Below are 23274 nucleotides of genomic sequence, written 5' to 3'. Positions count from 1 at the left end.
CTAAAATTCAGTGGATTAAAATGATGATGATGATGAGGATTAGCTTGTGATAAAGAAACCATGATGCTAATAGGGACATATTGCAGATAACTTCAGAAAACCATATATCTTTCAAAAATAACAGTACTCGTCATGTGAAATTTCTCCTGATGCAAATGCAATGTTACATGTGTCACCGCCAAAAGCTCCCAGAAATTAACAACAATACATGATCAAGCAATAGTGAATACTATAAGGAGATGGAACCTGAAAGGAGGAAATATGGTATTAATAGCAATAAAGAGGGAAATAAAAGAATATTAACAATAGAAGAAATTTTGAAAGCATCAGCAAGAAAACAGATGTTAAAGAAAGACAGTAAAAAAATCTTTTTAAAAAATGATGATGCAAAGAGGAAAGACGGAAGAGGTATTTATTCAATTACTATGTTGCCAATCTTTTCCTTCATTCATCACAGTAATGGAAAGTCCTGGATAGAATCAAAATTATTGAGATGATAGATATCCATTTATCTTACATAGTGATTATTGATACAACTGCTTCTGTATCTATCTATTGCTAGCCTATACTTTTTTAAGGTGACCCGGTAGACTGCTCTTTCAATCATTATTTTCCTTCGCTCATTCATATCTATAATCTCATATTAAAGACACCCTACATGGTGTGATTCAAGTTCACTGTCTCATTTTTGCTGAATACAATTTGTCTTCCAAATAAAATTTCCAGTTTTTGCTTATTTAGCTTGAAGGAAAAGATAGCACATTGTTGGCATACATTCAATATCTCTAGAAACAACCATGCTTATTTCTGCCTCAGTATAAAGCACACTTAAACTGTCTTCACCTTTCTACTGGCTGAATACAGAGTGTTTCCTATTCCCCCTAAATTATCATCTCAGAACATATGTTAACCTTCCTCTTCCCTTCACTGAAAGAAATACCTCAATCATACCTTCTGATGTCATTCTCACACTTTTGACCACTCTGACCTATCATCATTACTTGTGAACCAATATTCCTCACACCTCACAAAAGCAGCATGCATGCAGATATAAAATCAATTTTCTAACATTATTCAATGAAGATTATATGACTGGAGGGAAAGAAATAGATGAGATCATAACTTGTACTCAGGTTTCCATTACCTGAAACTATTGTCTGTTGCAATTCCTGAAACAATTGTCTTAAAGCACAAAGACAACAGTACAGGCCTCAATACATACTGGTTGTGTTCCTACCTGGGAAACTGTTTTAGTACGAACAGATCTTACAGATATAATTACCAATGAGTTTTGCTAAGAACCTGTGGTGATCATTGATTGCCAGTGACTCTGGAATGAGGAGTGTTCTACCTTCAGAGTCAGTGAGCTTTGGAACCAGTACTTTTGTTGTTGTTTTCAATGCTCTGCTATGTTTCATGTGACTGCATGATAATAAAGTGTGTTTGACAGAATAAAGTTGGTTATTTCTCTCTGTGGAATTCATCAGCATTGGTAAAAAATCAACAAACCTTTTATCATCCTTTTTTTCTAATGTTACTCACATTTTATTCCGAAGAGGACAAACAACAACCTGCACACTTGATATCAGGAAATTTAGTCCAATTAAAGAACATGCTCAGATTATTTAAAATAGAATTCAGTTTCCGTATTCAAAATAACACTGTGACCTTGTGAATGCCTCCTCATTCTTCTGTTAATTGATAACAGTCATAAATACATCAGATGTCTCTTCCTGGTACCAATTTTATGTAGTTATGGACCTTTTACAAAAATTAATGTTCACTTGGGTATCATGTTCACATGTGTCACAAAATCTAAAATGTACATAATTATCCAGCAGGTTATTTGGGTTCCACCATTTAAAACAACTCATCAATTTCAAAGTTGTATTATGCTCCAAGAATATCAGACGATTCACAAGCATTTGTTAAATTTGGACTCGGTATACAATTTTTTCCTTGCAATTATCCTGAGTACATCTTCTACTCAGACTGTTTTATCACATAGATTTCATTTACTTCTTTTGGTCTATTTAATATCATTTGTAGCTCTTCTGTTTGGTTTCAGAATCAATTGTTTCAGCACTGAGCCTTATTTATATCATTTGTATGTAATCCAGAGAACTCTCAACACTAGCAGAAACTTGTGATTAGATTTCAGTAATTTTCCAACAAAAGTTAAACCCATGTAACATAATACTACAGGATTTATTTAAGAAATTAACATATGGTCACTTCCATTTATACTCCATTATGCATGTAATTAATTTATAAGAAAAAAAAGTAGATATATCTTTTGCACTTTATAACTGTGTAAAACTCACCCTGAATTTTTGGTTATATTTTGGAAATCTTGTATTTAAAAAGGACAGAATTACATAAAATTAAATCTTAGAATTTTATAGGCAGCATTGCACCACCCTTCCATGTCTCCAACAATTTTATATTGAGGCAAGTGTAAGTTTTCAATGAAAGCATAACAAATGGGTTATACTGTTCCACCACTCTGGACATTTTAAATTATAGCGTTAAAAACTTAAATATTAAATTAAATGTTGTAGGGTACCTGCACCTGTAGTACTACTTACACAACAACAATAAAAGAATTTAGAGCCTAGGTCTACCAGAACTGCCCCAAGTCAATGGAATAATCGATTTGCTTGTAAAGTTAAAAGTTGGCCACCACTACAGAACATCACAGCACTCATGCTCCTCATTCCACCAATCACAGATTCAAATATATCTTTTCCCTGTCCCACTACATTGCTGCTGCAATAATTTAATGGATCCACCACCGCAGTTCTATCTACTGCAGATATTGAGGGCAGGTACCTGAATGGTTTCGAGGGTCAGAAAGAAGACCCTGCTGGTGCAGACGCGCCAGTAGCTCCTCAGGAGTGGTCGGAGGACCACGAGGATGACTGTGAGGTGACACCATGGTCCCCTGCTGTGAGTTGTAAAGGGGTGCTTGGGGGGCAGCATGCTGTTGAATGTGGTACAAAAAGTCTTCAGGGATTTGGAGAGGATTAGGTTGGAATGGTTTCTGCCCTGTAGATTTCTTTCCTAAAATGTCATGTTCAGACATAATATCAGCTGATGATGATTGTGATTTTTGTGCTAAGTTTATGTAAGCAAGTTTATCATTCGGAAATCTATTGGAGTCTGGAGCAGTGTTTGGTAAAGCGTCTCGTTCTCTTGCACCTTTAGGAATTGTCTGCTGAGAAGCAGTGTTTGGAATAACAACATCATTAAATCCCTGTGGATTTGATGAACTCAACCATTCTCCATGGAATGTATGTGGTAGTAAGGCTTTCTGAGGAGCTGGTATTTTATCTGGGATGTATGGAGGCGATTGGGCAAAATTCTGGCTATGGTGTGGATCTATAATATCAGGGTTCTGCAAAAATATTTCATGTGAACCAGCACCATTACTTGTGGTACCTGGCACGTGATAAAATACCTCTTGTGGGTGGACAGGATTGTGAGAAACTTGTACCTTAGCACCTGGAGGAAGAAGTCCCTGTTGTTGAAGTTCTCTTATTAGTTGTTCCTCTAGAGAGCCTGGGTACTGTTCAGGAGGATGAAATTCTGTAGGTATTTGTGGAAAACCTAAATGTTTAATTTTGAAGTCATTGTGTTCAGGGTTTTTCACCACTGGTCTGGAGGCACCATGAGAGGGTGCAGGAGTTATGTAAATTTGTTCTGATACTTTGGGTTTGGAGTCATTTATTTTGGAAACAGGCCCAGGTTGTGTTAAATTTTTCTGTCCAGCATCAAGTTCTTTCAGTAGCAAGTCTGTACCTGGCAATCCAGTAGAAGTCATTCCAGCTTTACTGTCAGTTGTATCAGGTTTAGTTAAACCTGTTGAATTTTTAACTGAGATATTGTTTAAAATGTTTGTTTCATGTTTTCCATAAGTTACAGTGGGCAGAAAGCTATTAGAAGTATGGTCATCCAAGTCAAGCTGTCCACCATCCATTGCACTTCCAAGCTGTTTGGCATTAGAAGTCATGTGACTAATGAAGTCATTATGTCTGTGGTCAACCAAGTCAGTTTCCTGCAAGGGAAGAACAGGACTTTTTGGAATGTACTCAAGAACATCATGAGATTTATTTCTTGTGGCCATCATAGGAGGCTGTGACAAATGATCAGGTGCAAAAGGCCCCTGAAAAACATGAGGTTTTTGTTCACTGATATTTTCTTGGAAATGTTCCATAGGCATTGACACTGAAGACTGGGTACCTTCCTGTGTTGTTACTGAAGTTAAATCTTGTGATGGTGACTGGGAAAGTGAAGGGTGGTAAACAAGTTTTGAATCTGGGGAGACATGGGAAGAGTTGTCTAACTGATGATGTCTGTGTTCTGTCCCAAGCAGTCTGTCCATAGTGTCTGTCCCTGAAACAGTACAGGAAGAGTCAGGGACTGAAATCTAATTACATTATTTCAGAAATGACTTATGACTTCAGTGCAGTTATCTATAAGAATAGAGGTTAGCTTAAGGCTACCAGGTAACACAAACATTAAATATGACAATATTAGAGAAGGAAAGTTGCCACTCACCATATAGCGGAGATGCTGAGTCGCAATAGGCACAACAAAAATTCACACTACTATAGCTTTCGGCCATTAAGGCCTTTGTCAGCAATACACACACACACACACACACACACACACACACACACACACACACACACACACAAATGCAACTTGCATACACACCTGCAGTCTTAGACAACTCAAACCACATTGCGAGCAGCAGCACCAGTGCATGATGGGGGTGGCAACTGGGTGGGGGTAAGGAGGACGCTGGGGCGGGGAGGGGGGATTGTATGGTGAGGATGGCAGACAGTGAAGTGCTGTAGTTTGGATGGGGGACAGGAGAGAAGGTGCGGGGGGGGGGGGGGGGGGGGGGTGTAAGTAGCAGTAAGGAGAGAAATAAAAAGAAATTAAAAGACTGGGTGTGGCAGTGAAATGACGGCTGTGTAGTGCTGGAGTGGGAACAGGGAGGGGGCTGGATAGGTGAGGACAGTGACTAATGAAGGTTGAGGTCAGGAGAGTTATGGGAATGTAGGATGTATTGCAGGAAAAGTTACCAACTGTGCAATTAAGAGAAGCTGGTGTTGGTGGGAAGGATCCATATGGCACAGGCTGCAAAGCAGTCATTGAGATGAGGTATATCATGTTTGGCAGCATGTTCAGCAACAGGGCAGTCCACTTGTTTTTTGGTCACAGTTTGTCGGTGGCCATTCATGCAGACAGATAGCTTGTTGGTTGTCATGCCTACATAGAATGCAGCACAGTGGTTGCAGCTTAGTTTGTAAATCACATGACTGGTTTCACAGGTAGCCATGCCTTTGATGGGATAGGTGATGTTAGTGACCGGACTGGAGTAGGTGGTGGTAGGAGGATGTATGGGACAGGTCTTGCATCTATGTCTGTTACAGGGGTATGAGCCATGAGGTAAGGGATTGGGAGCAGGGGTTGTGTAAGGATGGACAAGTATATTGTGTAAGTTCGGTGGACGGCGGAATACCACTGTAAGAGGGGTGGGAAGGATAGTGGGCAGGACATTTCTCATTTCAGGGCACGACGAGATGTAATTGAAATCCTGGTGGAGAATGTAATTCAGTTGCTCAAGTCCCAGATGGTACTGAGTTATGAGGTGAATGCTCCTTTCTGGCTGGACTGTGGGAGTTTGGGAGGTGGTGGGAGACTGGAAAGATAAGGCACACAAGATTTGTTTTTGTCCAAAGTTGGGAGGATAATTATGGTCAGTGAAGGCTTTAGTGAGACCCTTGGTACATTTTGAGAGGGAATGCTCGTCACTGCAGATGCGACAATCACTGGTGGCTAGGCTGTATGGAAGGGACTTCTTGGTATGGAATGGGTGGCAGCTGTCAAAGTGGAGGTATTGCTGGTGGTTAGTAGGTTTGATATGGATGGAGGTACTGATGTAGCCATCTCTGAGGTGGAGGTCAACAGCTAGGAAGGTGGCTTGTTGGGTTGAGTAGACCCAGGTGAAGCAAATGGTGGAGAGGTTGATGAGGTTCTGGAGGAATGTGGATAGGGTGTCATCAATGAATCTGAACCAGGTGAGGGGTCTAGGATTCTGGGTTTTTAGGAAGGATTCCTCTAGCTAGTTTAGCATAGGATGGTGCCATGCGGGTGCCCGTAGCCTTACTCTGGATTTATTTGTAGGTAATGCCTTCAAAGGAGAAGTAATTGTGGGTGAAGATATACACTCCTGGAAATTGAAATAAGAACACCGTGAATTCATTGTCCCAGGAAGGGGAAACTTTATTGACACATTCCTGGGGTCAGATACATCACATGATCACACTGACAGAACCACAGGCACATAGACACAGGCAACAGAGCATGCACAATGTCGGCACTAGTACAGTGTATATCCACCTTTCGCAGCAATGCAGGCTGCTATTCTCCCGTGGAGCCGATCGTAGAGATGCTGGATGTAGTCCTGTGGAACGGCTTGCCATGCCATTTCCACCTGGCGCCTCAGTTGGACCAGCGTTCGTGCTGGACGTGCAGACCGCGTGAGACGACGCTTCATCCAGTCCCAAACATGCTCAATGGGGGACAGATCCGGAGATCTTGCTGGCCAGGGTAGTTGACTTACACCTTCTAGAGCACGTTGGGTGGCACGGGATACATGCGGACGTGCATTGTCCTGTTGGAACAGCAAGTTCCCTTGCCGGTCTAGGAATGGTAGAACGATGGGTTCGATGACGGTTTGGATGTACCGTGCACTATTCAGTGTCCCCTCGACGATCACCAGTGGTGTACGGCCAGTGTAGGAGATCGCTCCCCACACCATGATGCCGGGTGTTGGCCCTGTGTGCCTCGGTCGTATGCAGTCCTGATTGTGGCGCTCACCTGCACGGCGCCAAACACGCATACGACCATCATTGGCACCAAGGCAGAAGCGACTCTCATCGCTGAAGACGACACGTCTCCATTCGTCCCTCCATTCACGCCTGTCGCGACACCACTGGAGGCGGGCTGCACGATGTTGGGGCGTGAGCGGAAGACGGCCTAACGGTGTGCGGGACCGTAGCCCAGCTTCATGGAGACGGTTGCGAATGGTCCTCGCCGATACCCCAGGAGCAACAGTGTCCCTAATTTGCTGGGAAGTGGCGGTGCGGTCCCCTACGGCACTGCGTAGGATCCTACGGTCTTGGCGTGCATCCGTGCGTCGCTGCGGTCCGGTCCCAGGTCGACGGGCACGTGCACCTTCCGCCGACCACATCGATGTACTGTGGAGACCTCACGCCCCACGTGTTGAGCAATTCGGCGGTACGTCCACCCGGCCTCCCGCATGCCCACTATACGCCCTCGCTCAAAGTCCGTCAACTGCACATACGGTTCACGTCCACGCTGTCGCGGCATGCTACCAGTGTTAAAGACTGCGATGGAGCTCCGTATGCCACGGCAAACTGGCTGACACTGACGGCGGCGGTGCACAAATGCTGCGCAGCTAGCGCCATTCCACGGCCAACACCGCGGTTCCTGGTGTGTCCGCTGTGCCGTGCGTGTGATCATTGCTTGTACAGCCCTCTCGCAGTGTCCGGAGCAAGTATGGTGGGTCTGACACACCGGTGTCAATGTGTTCTTTTTTCCATTTCCAGGAGTGTAGTTGGTCATGGCGACTAGGAAGGATGTTGTTGGTTTGGAATCCATAGGGCGTTTGGAAAGGTAATGTTCAACAGCAGTAACATTGGCATTTGGAATGCTGGTGTACAGGGAGGTGGCATCGATAGTGACGAGCAGGGCACCGTGTGGTGAAGGGACAGGAACTGTGGAGAGTCAGTGGAAGAAACAGTTGGTATCTTTTATATAGGAGGGTAGGTTCCAGGTAATCAGTTGAAGGTGTTGGTCTATGAAAGCATAGATTCTCTCAATGGGGACACAGTAACCGGCCACAATGGGTCATCCTGGATGGGTGGGTTTATGGACCTTAGGAAGTATGTAGAAAGTGGGAGTGTGGGGAGTGGTGGGGTAAGTAGAGAGATTGACTCTGGGGAGGGGTTCTGGGATGGGCCTAAGGATTTGATTAGTGACTGGAGATCCTGCTGGATTACCAGAATGGGGTCACTGTGGCAAGTTTTGTAGGTGGATATATCTGACAACTGACGAAGTCCTTCCGCCATGTAATCCTTACGGTTCAAAACAATGGTGGTGGAACCTTTGTCTGCAGGTAAGATTATAAGGCCAGGGTCAGTTTTCAGATAGTGGACTGCAGTTCTTTCTGTGGATGTAAGGTTAGTTTGCATATTGAGGGATTTGGGGAACGATGCTGAAGCAAGGTTCGAGGTTAAGAAATTATGGGAAGTTAACTGGGGGCAGTTTGGAGACAGTGGGAGTGCATCACAGTTGGATAGAGGATTGAACTGAGTTAGTCAAGGTTCAATATTGGTCTTTAGTTGAGTCTGATTGGTCGGGTTGGTAGCAAAAAAGTGTTTCCACTGTAGGGACCGGGAGTAGGAGAGAAGGTCTTTAACAAGTCCTGCGTGACTGAATTTGGGTGGGGGGCAAAAGGTGAGGCCTTTGGAAAGGACTGATATTTCTGTGGGATTAAGGCTTCTTGAAGGAAGGTTCATGACTGTGTTGTGGGTCTGTTAGATTCTGGGTTCTGTGTGGTGGTGGGAGTTTTAGAGGGTGGGGTAAGCGTAGTACGTCTGCGAGACATGGTTTGTAAGCTATGATGGGACATGGGGGAGATTTGGAGGTTGTTGTAGAGGTGGTGGACATTGGTACTCCGAGGTGGGAATAGGAAGTGAGCAGTATGGAAAGCTTTTTGAGGTGGCATTGTGCATGTTGCTCAAGTTCCTGCAGGGCAAGTTTCAATGAGTGTTATGGGTTCCAGGAATTTGGAATTACATAGCAGGAGAATTTTGCGGATGGAGAGAAGGTACTGCAAGGAGGATTGGGCTTGGTTGATATGGTTTTGCAGGACTATGTTGGTGAGGGCTAAGGATTGGCCAAATCTGAACAGGTGGAGGTCATTGTGAAAGAAGGTGTGGCAACCAGAGATGGTCTACTTGATGGTAAGGCCATTAGGGGGGATTTCATGAGCCAAGCAACAACACAGGAACAGAATGTAGGACTGAGATCTGGCTAGGGATGAGGAAACTTTTCTGTACTGATGCAGATGGGAGGAGCAAGGATCCATGGTGGTGCAAAAAATTCGAAAAATTATGTAAAAAAGTAGAATTATGTCCAAAACACTAAATATGTAATGGTAATTTAGAAAATCAAGACAATTAGACAAAGTGAGAAATTATTGTGTGCAGGCTATTCACCAAAGTTAACAAGTGTCAACATTTTGTCATTGTGAATTAATTCTAAGCAGTTGCATCAATTATTAATATCTTTTTCAAATTATCTGTTTGTTAAGAAAACAAATTTAAGCATCAGAAAGCTATTAAACATTAAAGAAAATAATAAATTATAAATACTGACACATTCAGTTTCAGGGACTCATATAAACTAAAGTTATGAGTCTCTACACTTCTAATGAATAGCTGTTGATAATTTTATATTAATGGGCTGTATTAGGTCTTTTGCAACATGCAGAAATTTTTAGGCTGCTAGTGTGCTGCCAATTCATTGGCAGGGACTCAGTAAACAAAAACGAGGAAAAGCAACAATTCACATGAAGCTGATTGATGTGTGGCACACAGAAACAGTAACAGTACAGAGTCATTATAAGTTTTTTTAACTACTGCTCTTTTTTCAGTGCTTGAGGCCCCCCTTATACAAAGAGTGATAAAAATAGTACTGCATGTGTGTTTTCATGTGTTTCAATGAGCCGTGCAACACCCAGCTACAGCTGAATGGGTGCCTTTCCTCGTTTATGTTAATTGTTTCCTGCTTAGAATTTCCATTATTGTAATATTGGTGAAGATCAGTATTTATGGTCCCTTTATTTTTTCTGAGCAAAGTCCTTCGTCATTTGCATTAGCTAAAAGAGAAAATCCTCAGTTCTTTCCCTGGCTTCTGTATAGCTATTAGTATACTATGATTACAGTATCAGTTACATATGCGTGCTATTCACAAGATTTTTGAAATGGTAAAAAGTCAATATAGTATTTGCTTCTTGCTTTTATGGTATTTTTAAGTGGCAAGATTTTACTACGTGCTCTGTTGGTACATTCAGTAACTTCAGAAGAAACCCTACTGCAGTAAAATGAGTAGCAGGAGAGGATGAGCAAAGTTTTATAACCCATTAGTGAGCATGTCTATACGTAAAGTGCGCTAATCACAACTAACATTATCTAGTACCATTCCATTGTTGTTTTACAGTTGTGAGCTCATGACTATTCCTTCATTATTGCTTCAGCTAACACAGAGATAAGTTGTATTGTCATACGTTCAAATTAACAGCAGTAATATAAAATACATAGTGTGTTAGGTGAGGGAAAAATTATGATCCAGGCAAGAAAATGACCCAGATTAAGAAAGATCATGGTTCTCTTGTGTACTGGAGTTTTACAAAATTAATGGAGAGCAAGTTCAAGAAAAGCACTATGTAATGTCATGACTAATTATTGATATTGTAATTGTCCAGTACATAATAATCTTTAACATGATTGATAAGACAGCTGGATGTACCTCAGTAAATCCCAATATAAAATAATTAAGCACTTTAGCAATAGTTGGAACATTTGAAATGTAATTGTTTAAAAACAATATCTTTATTAAATTTTGCATAAAAACAATTTATGTTAAAAATCTGACAGTGTCAAAGATTTACCCTTCTGTTATAAAACAGAGTCACAGCCAAGTTTTTATGACTATGTAGTGTTTCATTATAACATTTACAATATTCTAGAATCAATAGTATAATTTTCACCACAAAATGTTATCTGTCTATGTAGGGGTTGGTGTCAGTTACTTTTGTTGCTAGTTCTATTTACAATTGGTAAATGTGCATGGTTGTTGGCAGTGCAGTTATGGTTTTGAAGATTGGATTTAAAATTATCAGAGAAATAGAATGTAATACCGGGTACTGTAAATGTATGTGAATTTATCTGCTGCATCTGGAAGCAATAAATCAAAAGACATATTCCAATGTTGTCAGGTTATTATCTTATTATGAAGTATCCAGGACCTGCCATACCGAAATTAAAGTTAAGTACAATTATTTACAACATTCAAGTAGCTAATAACATGTGGTAATATGTAAGATTGAAGTACCAATTAAATCACCTGACTAACTTTCTTTTGAAACAGTCTGATAGTTACATTAGAATATATACTCTGCAAACCACTGATGTGCATGGTAGAAGGTGCTTAGCATAGTACTACATATTATTTGTTCTCCCATTTCCTATGGAGCATGGGAAGAATTTCTGCTTAAATGACACTGTAATTAGCCTAATCTTGTCTTCACAGCCCCTACAGGAGCAGAATATAGGGGTCTGAAATGTAGTTCTAGATTCTTCATTTAATGTGAGTTCTTGAAACTTTGTAAACAGGTTTTCATTAGTAACTGGCATCTGTCTCCAAGAGCCTTCCAATTAAGTCTTTTTAACAATTTCATGATACTTTCCCATGAGTCAAACAAACATGTGACCATTCTTCCCATCCTCCTTTATGTAAGCTCAGTATCCTTTGTTATATTTGGTGCAGTTCCCATGGGATTATTCAGATGGTATGATTCAGATTCAGGTTCAGATTCTTTATTAGTTATTAGGCATTTGTACCATGCAATAGATTTCATCAGTACATTTACTTATTAATGTTATAAAATATATATTGACATTATTTACATGGTTGTATTTTGCATTTCTAAAACTACTTCTAAAAAATAAAATGGGTTTACTAGCAAGAAGCAGTGCAGTTTTTCCTTAAATTATTTGACTGGTATGCTTGTGACTTGTTTACACAGCTATATATTTTGATTGCCATGTAGATATGACTATCGTTTGCTTTTGCTGGTCTGTCTTGTGGTAAGAGCATAGTACTATTTGTTCTTTTATAATAATCAGGTTTTTTATTTGTTCCACTCACATTTGGTAGTTTAGTGAGTATGTAATTAAGACTTTCCAGAATATATAAATTAATTGCAGTTATTTCCCCAGAGTATTTTCCAAATTTTAAAATAGACTGAATAAAGGAAAAATATGCTGTCCTTACAAGTTCAAAGGTGACACATGACATCAGTTTCTTCAGCAAGTATATTACTCTTGATAACTGTCACTTGTTCTACTTGAGTGCTCCATGTTAGTTTGTTGATAAGTGTAATGCCTAAAAATTTTACATTTTGCTTATCTATTTTTGTAGTCTTTGACAGACTGACCCACATATTCTGTGTCTTATTTACATTTAACAGTAACCATTTGCACTGGACCAGTATGCTGCACTTTCTTTCACCAAATTCATTCTTCTGACAATGTCTTCAAATACATAGTTTGCAGACAAAAAAGTAGTATCATTTGTGTACACATTTGTCTTTACATTTGTATTATTTGATACACCATTTATTTATAACAGGAAAGGAAGAGGTCCTAATTTTTATCCCAGTGGCACTCCATGTTGGATCTCAAGTGTGTTTGGTAACTAAGCTCCTGAACTCACCACCTGCTTTCTTTTATTGAGATATGATTTCATTAGTTTCAGACTTTTGCCACAAATTTTATAGCATTCTATTTTGGAGAGCAATAAATGGTTGTCAACATGATCAAAGGCTTTACTCAGATCACAGGATGTTACTTGTGTATGACCATGGTGCTGTAATGCTGATGCAATGTTAGTAATTAATAGTTCTACAGCCTGCATACATGATTTTTAAGTAGTTTCCTTTGTAGACTGCCTTCATTTTCCCCATTGTCCTGTAAACAACTGAAGTCTGTTATCTGCCTTACTTAAACTGAGCTTCTGTGATCATTCCATTTTGTGTCTTTGCAAATTGTTATACCCAGGTATTTGTATGACTTGATTGATTCCAGTTGTGGCTCACTGTTGGGGTAGTCACAGGATTCAACTTTTCTGCATTTTGTGACTTTAACAACTACACATTTTTGAATATTTAAAACAAACTGTCAATCTTTGCAGCACTTTGAAATCTTACAAACACCTGTCTGGAAATAGGTGCAGATTGTTTTAAATAGTATTCTGTTATAGATACCTGCATGATCTACAAAATGTCTGAAGTTATTACTATCTACTGTCAGCCAGATGATTAATATCCAGAATGAACAACAAGGGCCCCAACACACTTCTTGGGGCACACCTTAAATTACTTATACCTTTGGTAATGACTCACCATGTAGGCTAAAAGTTTGCAGCCTCCCTACCAAGAAAGGCTAACATTTGGCTCATATGTCACCAGAGCAAATGATAATGATAAACTAAAAAATATCCACAAAAACAAACTTTATCTCTGCTTGAAATTTCACACATTCATGAAACACAGGTGGAAATGGTAATAAATCATACCACAGTACAAACTACACTCCTGGAAATGGAAAAAAGAACACATTGACACCGGTGTGTCAGACCCACCATACTTGCTCCGGACACTGCGAGAGGGCTGTACAAGCAATGATCACATGCACGGCACAGCGGACACACCAGCAACCGCGGTGTTGGCCGTCGAATGGCGCTAGCTGCGCAGCATTTGTGCACCGCCGCCGTCAGTGTCAGCCAGTTTGCCGTGGCATACGGAGCTCCATCGCAGTCTTTAACACTGGTAGCATGCCGCGACAGCGTGGACGTGAACCGTATGTGCAGTTGACGGACTTTGAGCGAGGGCGTATAGTGGGCATGCGGGAGGCCGGGTGGACGTACCGCCAAATTGCTCAACACATGGGGCGTGAGGTCTCCACAGTACATCGATGTGGTCGGCGGAAGGTGCACGTGCCCGTCGACCTGGAACCGGACCGCAGCGACGCACGGATGCACGCCAAGACCGTAGGATCCTACGCAGTGCCGTAGGGGACCGCACCGCCACTTCCCAGCAAATTAGGGACACTGTTGCTTCTGGGGTATCGGCGAGGACCATTCGCAACTGTCTCCATGAAGCTGGGCTACGGTCCCGCACACCGTTAGGCCGTCTTCCGCTCACGCCCCAACATCGTGCAGCCCGCCTCCAGTGGTGTCGCAACAGGCGTGAATGGAGGGACGAATGGAGACGTGTCGTCTTCAGCGATGAGAGTCGCTTCTGCCTTGGTGCCAATGATGGTCGTATGCGTGTTTGGCGCCGTGCAGGTGAGCGCCACAATCAGGACTGCATACGACCGAGGCTCACAGGGCCAACACCCGGCATCATGGTGTGGGGAGCGATCTCCTACACTGGCCGTACACCACTGGTGATCGTCGAGGGGACACTGAATAGTGCACGGTACATCCAAACCGTCATCGAACCCATCGTTCTACCATTCCTAGACCGGCAAGGGAACTTGCTGTTCCAACAGGACAATGCACGTCCGCATGTATCCCGTGCCACCCAACGTGCTCTAGAAGGTGTAAGTCAACTACCCTGGCCAGCAAGATCTCCGGATCTGTCCCTCATTGAGCATGTTTGGGACTGGCTGAAGCGTCGTCTCACGCGGTCTGCACGTCCAGCACGAACGCTGGTCCAACTGAGGCGCCAGGTGGAAATGGCATGGCAAGCCGTTCCACAGGACTACATCCAGCATCTCTACGATCGGCTCCACGGGAGAATAGCAGCCTGCATTGCTGCGAAAGGTGGATATACACTGTACTAGTGCCGACATTGTGCATGCTCTGTTGCCTGTGTCTATGTGCCTGTGGTTCTGTCAGTGTGATCATGTGATGTATCTGACCCCAGGAATGTGTCAATAAAGTTTCCCCTTCCTGGGACAATGAATTCACGGTGTTCTTATTTCAATTTCCAGGAGTGTAATTTGCAACTGAAGTTGTCATAAAATATTTGTGGATACAATAAAGAAACATGTATGGCAAAAGTACTGTCCTACAAAAGTTTTACTCGACTCTGAACCCAATACAATTTTTTATCTGGTTATTAGAGACTATAGTAATGTAGCAAAAGTGTTGTAAATGAGCATTTTGACACCTATGCACATACTAGAACAATGTATAAAAAAGGTAATCAGGTTAAACAAGAAGGTACAATTCATGTGAAACAAGGAAGAAACTAATTGGGACTTAAATAAAAGAAATTCTGCTAGACAGACTGTAATTGTGATCTACATCCACATCTGAACACTGCAAGCCATCGTGAGATGCATGGTAGAGGATACATCCCATTGTACCAGTCATTAGGGTTTCTCCCTGTTCCATTCATTTATGAAGCATGGGAGGAAAGATTGTTTGAATGCCTATGTGCATGCAGTAATTATCCTACTTTTATCCTCACAATCCCTGTGTGAACGATACGTATGGGGTTTCAGTATATCCCTAGTGTAATCATTTAATGCCAGATCTTGAAGCATTGTTAGTAGACTTTCTCAGGATAGTTTACATCTGTCTTCAAGAGTCTGCTGTTTCAATTCCTGTAGTATCTGTGACACTCTCCCATGGATTAAACAAACCTATGACCATTCATGCTGCCCATCTATGTATACATTCAGTATCCCCTATCCCCTGTTAGTCCTATCTTGTACAGGTCCCACATTTGAACAATATTCTAGGATCGGCTGCACAAGTGATTTTTAAGCAATCTCTTTAGTAGGCACATTGTGCTTCCCCAGTATTCTAACAATAAACCGAAGACTACCACCTGCTTTACCGATGACTGAACCTATGTGATCATTCCATTTCATATCCCTATAAAGCGTTATAGCCAGGTATTTGTATGAGTTGGCTGACTCCAGCAGTGGCTCATTGATATTATAGTCATAGGATACAATGTTCTTATTTTATTTTGTGAAGTGCAAGATTTAACATTTCTAAATATGTAGAGCAAGTTGCCAATCTGATCACCATGTTGAAAGCTTAACAAGGTCTGACTGAATACTTATGCAGCTTCTCTGAGATAGTGCTTCATTATAGATAACTGCATCATCTGCAAAAAGCCTGATTTTACTATAAATATACAACATAAACAGCAAGTATCCCAACGCTCTTCCCTGGGGCACACCCGAAGTTACTTCTACACCTGATCATGAACCTCCATCTAAGATAACATGCTGTGTCCTCCACCAGAAAATCCTCAATCCAGTCACAAACTTCACCTGATACCCCATACGATCATACTTTTGACAATAAGCGTAGGTACAGTACTGAGTCAAATGCTTTTCGGAAATCAAGAAACACTGCACCTGGTGATCCAAAGCTTTCAGTATGTCGTCCAAAGCTTTCAGTACGTTCTGAGACTCTACAACAAATCAATATCAAGGATATTAGGCAGTATTATTGTGCGTCATTTCTACCACCCTTCTTGTAGATGGGTGTGACCTGTGCCATTTTCCAAGAACTGGGCAGGTTTTTTTTTTGTTTGAGGGACCTACAATAGATTATAGTGGGAAGAGGGGCTAACTCAGCCACAGATTAAGTATAGGATCTGATAGGGATTCCATTGGGGTCTGAAGCTGTGTTCAGTTTTAATGATTTCAGCTATTTCTCAACACAACTGACACTTATACTTATTTCATTCATCTTTTCAGTGGTACAAGGATTAAATTGGGACAGTTCTCCTGGGTTTTCCTTTGTAAAGGAACATTTGAACACTGATGCCACTAATAGCCTTTACACATGACCAGATTTTCTTTGGATTTTGTGCAATGTCATTTGATAATATTCTGCTACACTAGTCATTGAAGGCATCACACATTGCACTCTTGATAGCCAAATGTGTGTCATTCAGCATCTCTCTATCTACTGCCCTATGCTTTGTTTTACACCTATTATGCAGTAATATTTTTCTTTAGAAGTTTTTTACAGTGACTGTATACCATGGAGGTTCCCTCTTATTATGAACTGTTCAATTGGGTATGTATCTATCCAGTGCATGATCAATTATTCTTTAAACTTGAACCAAAGTTCCTCTACATGCTCCTGATCTGTGCTGAAAGTTTCAAGTTCCTCATTGAGATATAACATTACTGATTTTTTATCTAGTTTACTGAACATATATATCTTTCTGCTTCTTTTAGCTGTCCTTTGTACTTTGGTAATCATTGTTGCCACAATTGCATCATGGTCACTGATACCAATTTCAGTGTGGACATCCTTAAAGAGGTCATGTGCATTTGTTGCCATTAGGTCCAACATATTTTCCTTATGAGTAGGGTTACTAACTACCAGAGAAAGTGTTTAGTAAAGTTTCACAGGATGTCTTATTATGCCCACCTCTAACAAAACTGTAATTTTCCCAACTAATTGTTGGATGATTAAAATCTCCAGCAATGGTTAGAATATGATTGGAGAACTTATGTACAAGTGAACTGAGGTTTTCTCTTAAGTTTTCGGTTACAACACATGGTGAGTTTGGTGAGCGATAGGAGGATTCAACTATGCCCATCCCTGATACTGAGTCTTGCCCAAACAATTTCACATGCAACTTCAATTTCTATCTTGCTGGATTTCAGATTTTTGTCTACTGTGACAAATACATCACCTACATTTCCCATTTTGCCTATCTTTTTGGTATACACTTAAATTTTCCCGCAAAATCTCACTGCTATCAATTTCACATTTCACCCATCTTTCTGTATCTAGTATTATGTGAGCTTCATTACTTTTCATGAGCACTTCAAACTATGGCACTTTGTTGCAAATGCTTTGGCAGTTTACCATTAGGATTTTAATACTCTCACCCATGGGAGGCATTTCTTTTGATCTTACACTGATACTTCTGGATTGGCTGGAGAGTACCCTTATCTAAAAAACCCTTGTGTGCTACCTGAGTAGCAGCCTCTGATGTGTAGTGCACACCTGACCTATTTAGGGGGACCCTACAGTTCTCTCAGCCCAGCTTTTCAAAGAACTTTAGAAGTCTCTGGTTCAGTCATTTCACTGGACTCATAACCAAAGGGCCATGATCAGTTCTGGGGACAATACTGCAAATTGTGGGCTTCTTTGAAACTCCACATGCAAGGCTGGTCTTCTCAATATTCTATGCTAGTCATTGGCATGACCCAAGAATAACTTTGCAGCCCAAGTGACAGGCATCATTTGTTCCAATGTGCACCACAATCTGCAGTTGTTTGCACCATCCTCAATGGCTGCTGGACTAAAACAGGTTTCCTCACAACAGATGAAGTGAGTCCCACTGGGTCAGTTCCAATGGAAGACAACACCTCCAATTTATTGGTTAGGGGATCGGTACAACACCCTGAGTACTCCCTGGCCCCTATCCACCCTGTACAGGATGCCTAGATCTACCATTGACATGCCACTCGCCATCAAGTGGACTGGTAATGATAGATCCTGTACTTTCTGCAGAGGAGACAGAATCCACAGGAGAGGATAGCACTTGAGGTACCTCTAGTACAGGTATTAGAGGTACATGGCTCTCAAGAGCTCTTCCAACACACCAATTTGCAGCAGCTGTCAACTGTTTGTCAGTAGTTAGGGCAATTTCCAGCTGTTTGTGAATGTCAACCAACTCATTTTGTGTTTGAGAACAGCATTCACTGCAGGGCTGCGCTCTGGCTGGTGAAATGTATTAGAAGGCAGTGAACAAAGGACTTTACATTAAACCTGCCAATTATCTTTTAATCTGTAGAGCTAACGTATTGCTAATTCCCTATAAGAATTGAAGGAGATACGCAAAATGAGACAAGATTACTATTATGGCATCACAAAAACCTTTGGTAAAATTACTACTGTCCTAAAACGTTTTGATGATAATAATAGTTGTAAGCAAACTTGAAAACTGAGTTAATTCATGATAAATGAGATAATATATAGGGCTATGCCTCATAAGGGTAAACTAGATGTAACACAAAATGTTAGTTAGAAAATCTGATACAATAACTAAATCACAAACCCTGATTTGTTACAAATTGCTCGTAGCTTATATAAAGGACACTGGTAGTTTCTGCAAATTCTCAGAAAATGCATGTTTATTTGTGCCAACTGTTCTGAACGAGGATAGGCCTACCATCCTTAAAAAATTTCAAAGAGCACAATTTAGTTTAAGTCTACAATTGGCAATAACAATACTAGTTTATTGCGGCACTCACGAATGTTCAAAATTTCACAGTATATCACAATAAAAATCGATATTGATACAATCAGTGAAAGATTGCACAGAAGAAGTGACACGGCCAGTAAAAATTGTGAATATAGAACTTTAAACTGACTGTTCAAAGAGATTTCAGAATTGCAGCTGGCAATCGTAAACTTCATTCCATGATATTTCAACTAGACACCTGTGAGTCATCTTCAGGTGAGCCATCAAAGACTGACGAAGATGTTCTCTGCTCCACCTTATATAGCACGCTGGTAGTATTTCTGCACAAGTGTCAGAGTCACGGTGACAGAAGGACCACACCGCCCAGCAGCAACGCTTTCGCTGGTGAAACTGCAAGGATCAGCTGTCTTTGGCACTGCCACTCACCACAGTTATTGGCATCTTCATTTGGAGCAAATCTTGGAGATGATACGATTCCACACATTATCCAGCTGGCAGCAGCTGTCGCAGTTCAGTAGATTTTCCATGATGAATATTTCAACAGATTCTATTATAACAGAGTCCCAAAAAGATATCGCTGAAGCCAAAATTAATATTTTATCATACTCCACTGAATTTCCATTGGAGATACAATGTTCTGCAACTGCAGACTTACTGGGCTGCAGAAGGCAAGTGCAATTTTTATGTTTTGTGCACCGCACTTCCACTATGGATGTTGTTTGTCCTGTATAAGCCACACCACACTGGCAAGGTATTGTGTAAATTCCCACCTTCTACAATAAAAAATTATCCTTCACTGATACCAGCAGGTCTGAAATCTTAGATGGTGGGTGGAAAATCACTTTCACCTGAAAATTGTTAAGGATTCTTGCTATTTTGAAGGGATATTTCCAAAAATGAGAAGAAAAGCTAGAGACTTTCCTGGTGCATTTTCCTCTTTATCAACTTCCCAGTTCTTTGGTTGTAGCTGAGAATGCACTGTTATTTTGATGGGTTGAGTATCCATTGTCTCAGAACACTGTCCTTAAATGTACAAGCTCTTTAGGTAAACTATCTGCGTCAGACACTGTACGGGCCCTGTGTACAAGGATTTTAACCATGAGTTTGCTTAAAACCCTTATACACAAGGCCCATTACTGTGTCGGATGCATATAGTTTACCTAAACCATGAGTATGCTTAAAACCCCTCTCCCCCCCCCCCCCCCCCCCATCTGCGTAGCAATCACAGCTACACTGCCTTGGTAATCTAGTCCATCTCTCACATATCCAGAACGTCAGTAGTTACCCATAAAACACGTTTATTCCAGACTCCCAAAACCATTGTCAAACTAGCTTTGTAAATTATCTCCTATGAACCTGATCCCCAAGAAGTCTTAGTCCTCTCAAAAGGCCTAATCAAGGTTTAACCACATTGAGATTATCAAGAATCTACTTTTCTCTACTTGGTCCTTTCAAGGGCCATTTCTTCACCAACTGCTCTATTAACATTCACGCTGAATGTTATCTTGGACTGTACTAGAGTCTCCCAACAACTATGAATTTACTTAAAAAAACTTAAACTGAAATAAGAGTAGCAATTCACTTGAAAGCTAGTGAAGTTTTCTGCATTGTGTAACACACCCAAATCCAAGTGCCATGCACCAATGAGCTTTCCTCATTTTATGTTAATCATCAGAACTGAAAGGTGTTATGTTAACTGAAATACTATTCTGTTTTCTTAAACTGTGTCCAATTGAATCACATTGAATGAACAATGGGAATATTATTAAACAAAACGAGGAGTTAAAATATGACGACTATACAGAGAGAGTGGCATTAAAATTTATCAAAACATAAAAACAAAATTGGCAAATAGAAAGTAATATTTATGTTATATAGATAAAATATAATTTCCATCTCACACATAGGTAGAGTTTTTCAGACATGAATAGTACCAAGCAATCAGGTGTGATGGATTGGCTTGGGTTGTTTGGAGGAAGAGACCAAACAGCAAGGTCATCGGTCTCATCGGACTAGGGAAGGATGGGGAAGGAAGTCGGCTGTGCTCTTTCAAAGGAACCATCCCGGCATTTGTCTGGAGCAATTTAGGGAAATCACGGAAGACCTAAATCAGGATGCGAGTGCAGTGTGCCAACTACTGCGCCACCTCGCTCGGTAATCATTTGTGATTTAGTGATAAAAACTCAATATAGTATTCTCTTTCACTGTTACAACAGAAGTAGGTAAATGACATAGGCTGCCCAATGACTGCAGCAAATGTAACTAAAAACCCTTATTCAGTTTTAAAAATATGAGCATAAGATTACAAATTTAACACTTATATTTAGGATAATAAACAATAGTGTCTCATCAAATCATACAATTTTATTTTCTATTTTAAATGAAATAATTTAAATGAAACAATATTATGAAAATGGTAGTTGCTTCTCACCATATAGTGGAGATGCTGAGTCACTGATAGGCACAACAAAAAGACTGTCACAAAATAAGCGCTGAGCCAACAAGGCCTTTGTCAAACACACACACACACACACACACACACACACACACACACACACACACACACACACACACAGTCTCTTGCAGCTGAGTATGGCTTCAGCTGCCAGAGACTGTGGTCGTGTGTGTGAGTTGCATCTGGCAGAAAGCATATTTTGTGACAGTCTTTTAGCTGTGCCTATCTGTGACTCAGCATCTCTGCCATATGGTGAGTAGCAACTATCCTTTTCGTAATACTGTTACATTCCATCCTGGATTACCCATTGTTTAATTTAAATGAAAGCCATTTTTATGGCATTACTTCTATCTCCCAGAAGAACATAGTGTACAACCATTATATGAATACTACCAAGATAGGAGTTACGTATATCCCGTTTTTGTAAGCTCTTTTAAAATGACATAATACATTGCACTTTTATAGTATTACCTGTTGATGGCTGAGGGCACAACCAACTTCTGCAGCAGTTGTCATGAGGCAGTAATCCAATGATGGGTGGCACTGGACAATTAAATTCAGGGGGTGGCGAGTCTCCTAATGGTTCACACACACGACGACAAGTAACATTTCCAAATTCACATGCACAGTGCTGCTCGCATCCTGTCAGGTTTGTTGGTATCTGATAGATAAAAAGATATGCTTTTAATTAAATAATAATGAAATGCTGTTAAAGAAAGATGGGCTCATAAGATTTTCATAAACATGGCAAATAGAATATTTCCTTTACTATGAGGTATGGAAACTGAAATATCTCTCTCTCTCTCTCTCTCTCTCTCTCTCTCTCTCTCTCTCTCTCTCATGCTCTCCCAACAACATTTTATGTTTTTGTCAGGTATGCTTTTACTTTTAAAAATGTAATGTAATCTCACCATTGAATTTATCTGAATTTGTTCACATGAAACTATTTGAAATTGGTTACAAAAGTTCAAGTTCTTAAATAGTTATATGCCTGCAAATTTTTTAACTATTATATAGAAAGCTTTTTAAGAATGAATGTTAAAATGAAATGAGCCATACATAATGCACATTAACATAAGGCTTTAAAAGAACTGTCTTGCTGGAATGCCTGCCCAGTACAATCTCAAGAATAAATGTATCACAAAAATGTATTGTAGAGAGATGACATTTGCAGCTGCCAAGTGACAGATGCCAATCCCTAATGCCAACAGTTCGACACGCTGAGTCAGGGCCAGGATCGAAGTGATGGGTGTCACAAAGGTATTACCATGATGTGTTAATTTATTATCTTTCTACTAAAACACAGGAACACCATTAATGTAATTTTGTTGAGAATTTTTTTCTTGTGTGATGATTTTTACTAAATTTTCACTTGCAGCTACATTATTTTCATTTATTATGAAACAGATTAACTTGCAAGCGTTTTCTGCCAAAGGATATATAAAAACAAATTTCCTCACATTTATTTAATAAAGCAGAGGAGTTTCCTGGTGGATTTCATTCTGAAATCAGAGGAGATTGTCTGCAATGAAATGATTTTGTACCTGATACAGTAAGAAATCATTCACTTTGATGGCAAATGCATTCAGCTGTAGTGTTTTGTGTCCTCCACTTAATCATTAACTACGTGCATTACAAGTAACAGTTGCATTTTTAATGTGATTAATTACTAAAAATAGACATTGGTAGGGATAAATGTGCTATCTCTATTATAAACAAGTTACAATTAAAA

General features: G+C 40.5%; 1 protein-coding gene across 3 annotated transcripts in view; it reads right to left on the bottom strand.

Moving 5' to 3' along the window:
• LOC124608658 (putative epidermal cell surface receptor) overlaps positions 1-23274 on the bottom strand; it is a 412883-nt gene that overhangs the window by 72078 nt on the left and 317531 nt on the right. For 2 of the 3 annotated variants that reach the window (XM_047140005.1, XM_047140004.1), the window contains exons 8-9: positions 22014-22203; positions 2833-4395 (exon numbers count right to left, since the gene is read on the bottom strand). In XM_047140005.1, coding sequence (XP_046995961.1) covers positions 2833-4395; positions 22014-22203 — 1753 coding nt within the window. The remainder of the gene's footprint in view (positions 1-2832; positions 4396-22013; positions 22204-23274) is intronic. The other variant, XM_047140006.1, reaches the window with a different exon arrangement.

Source organism: Schistocerca americana, chromosome 1 (assembly GCF_021461395.2).
Source record: "Schistocerca americana isolate TAMUIC-IGC-003095 chromosome 1, iqSchAmer2.1, whole genome shotgun sequence".
NCBI classification, from domain to species: domain Eukaryota; kingdom Metazoa; phylum Arthropoda; class Insecta; order Orthoptera; family Acrididae; genus Schistocerca; species Schistocerca americana.
This window is presented reverse-complemented; position numbering and strand designations above follow the sequence as displayed.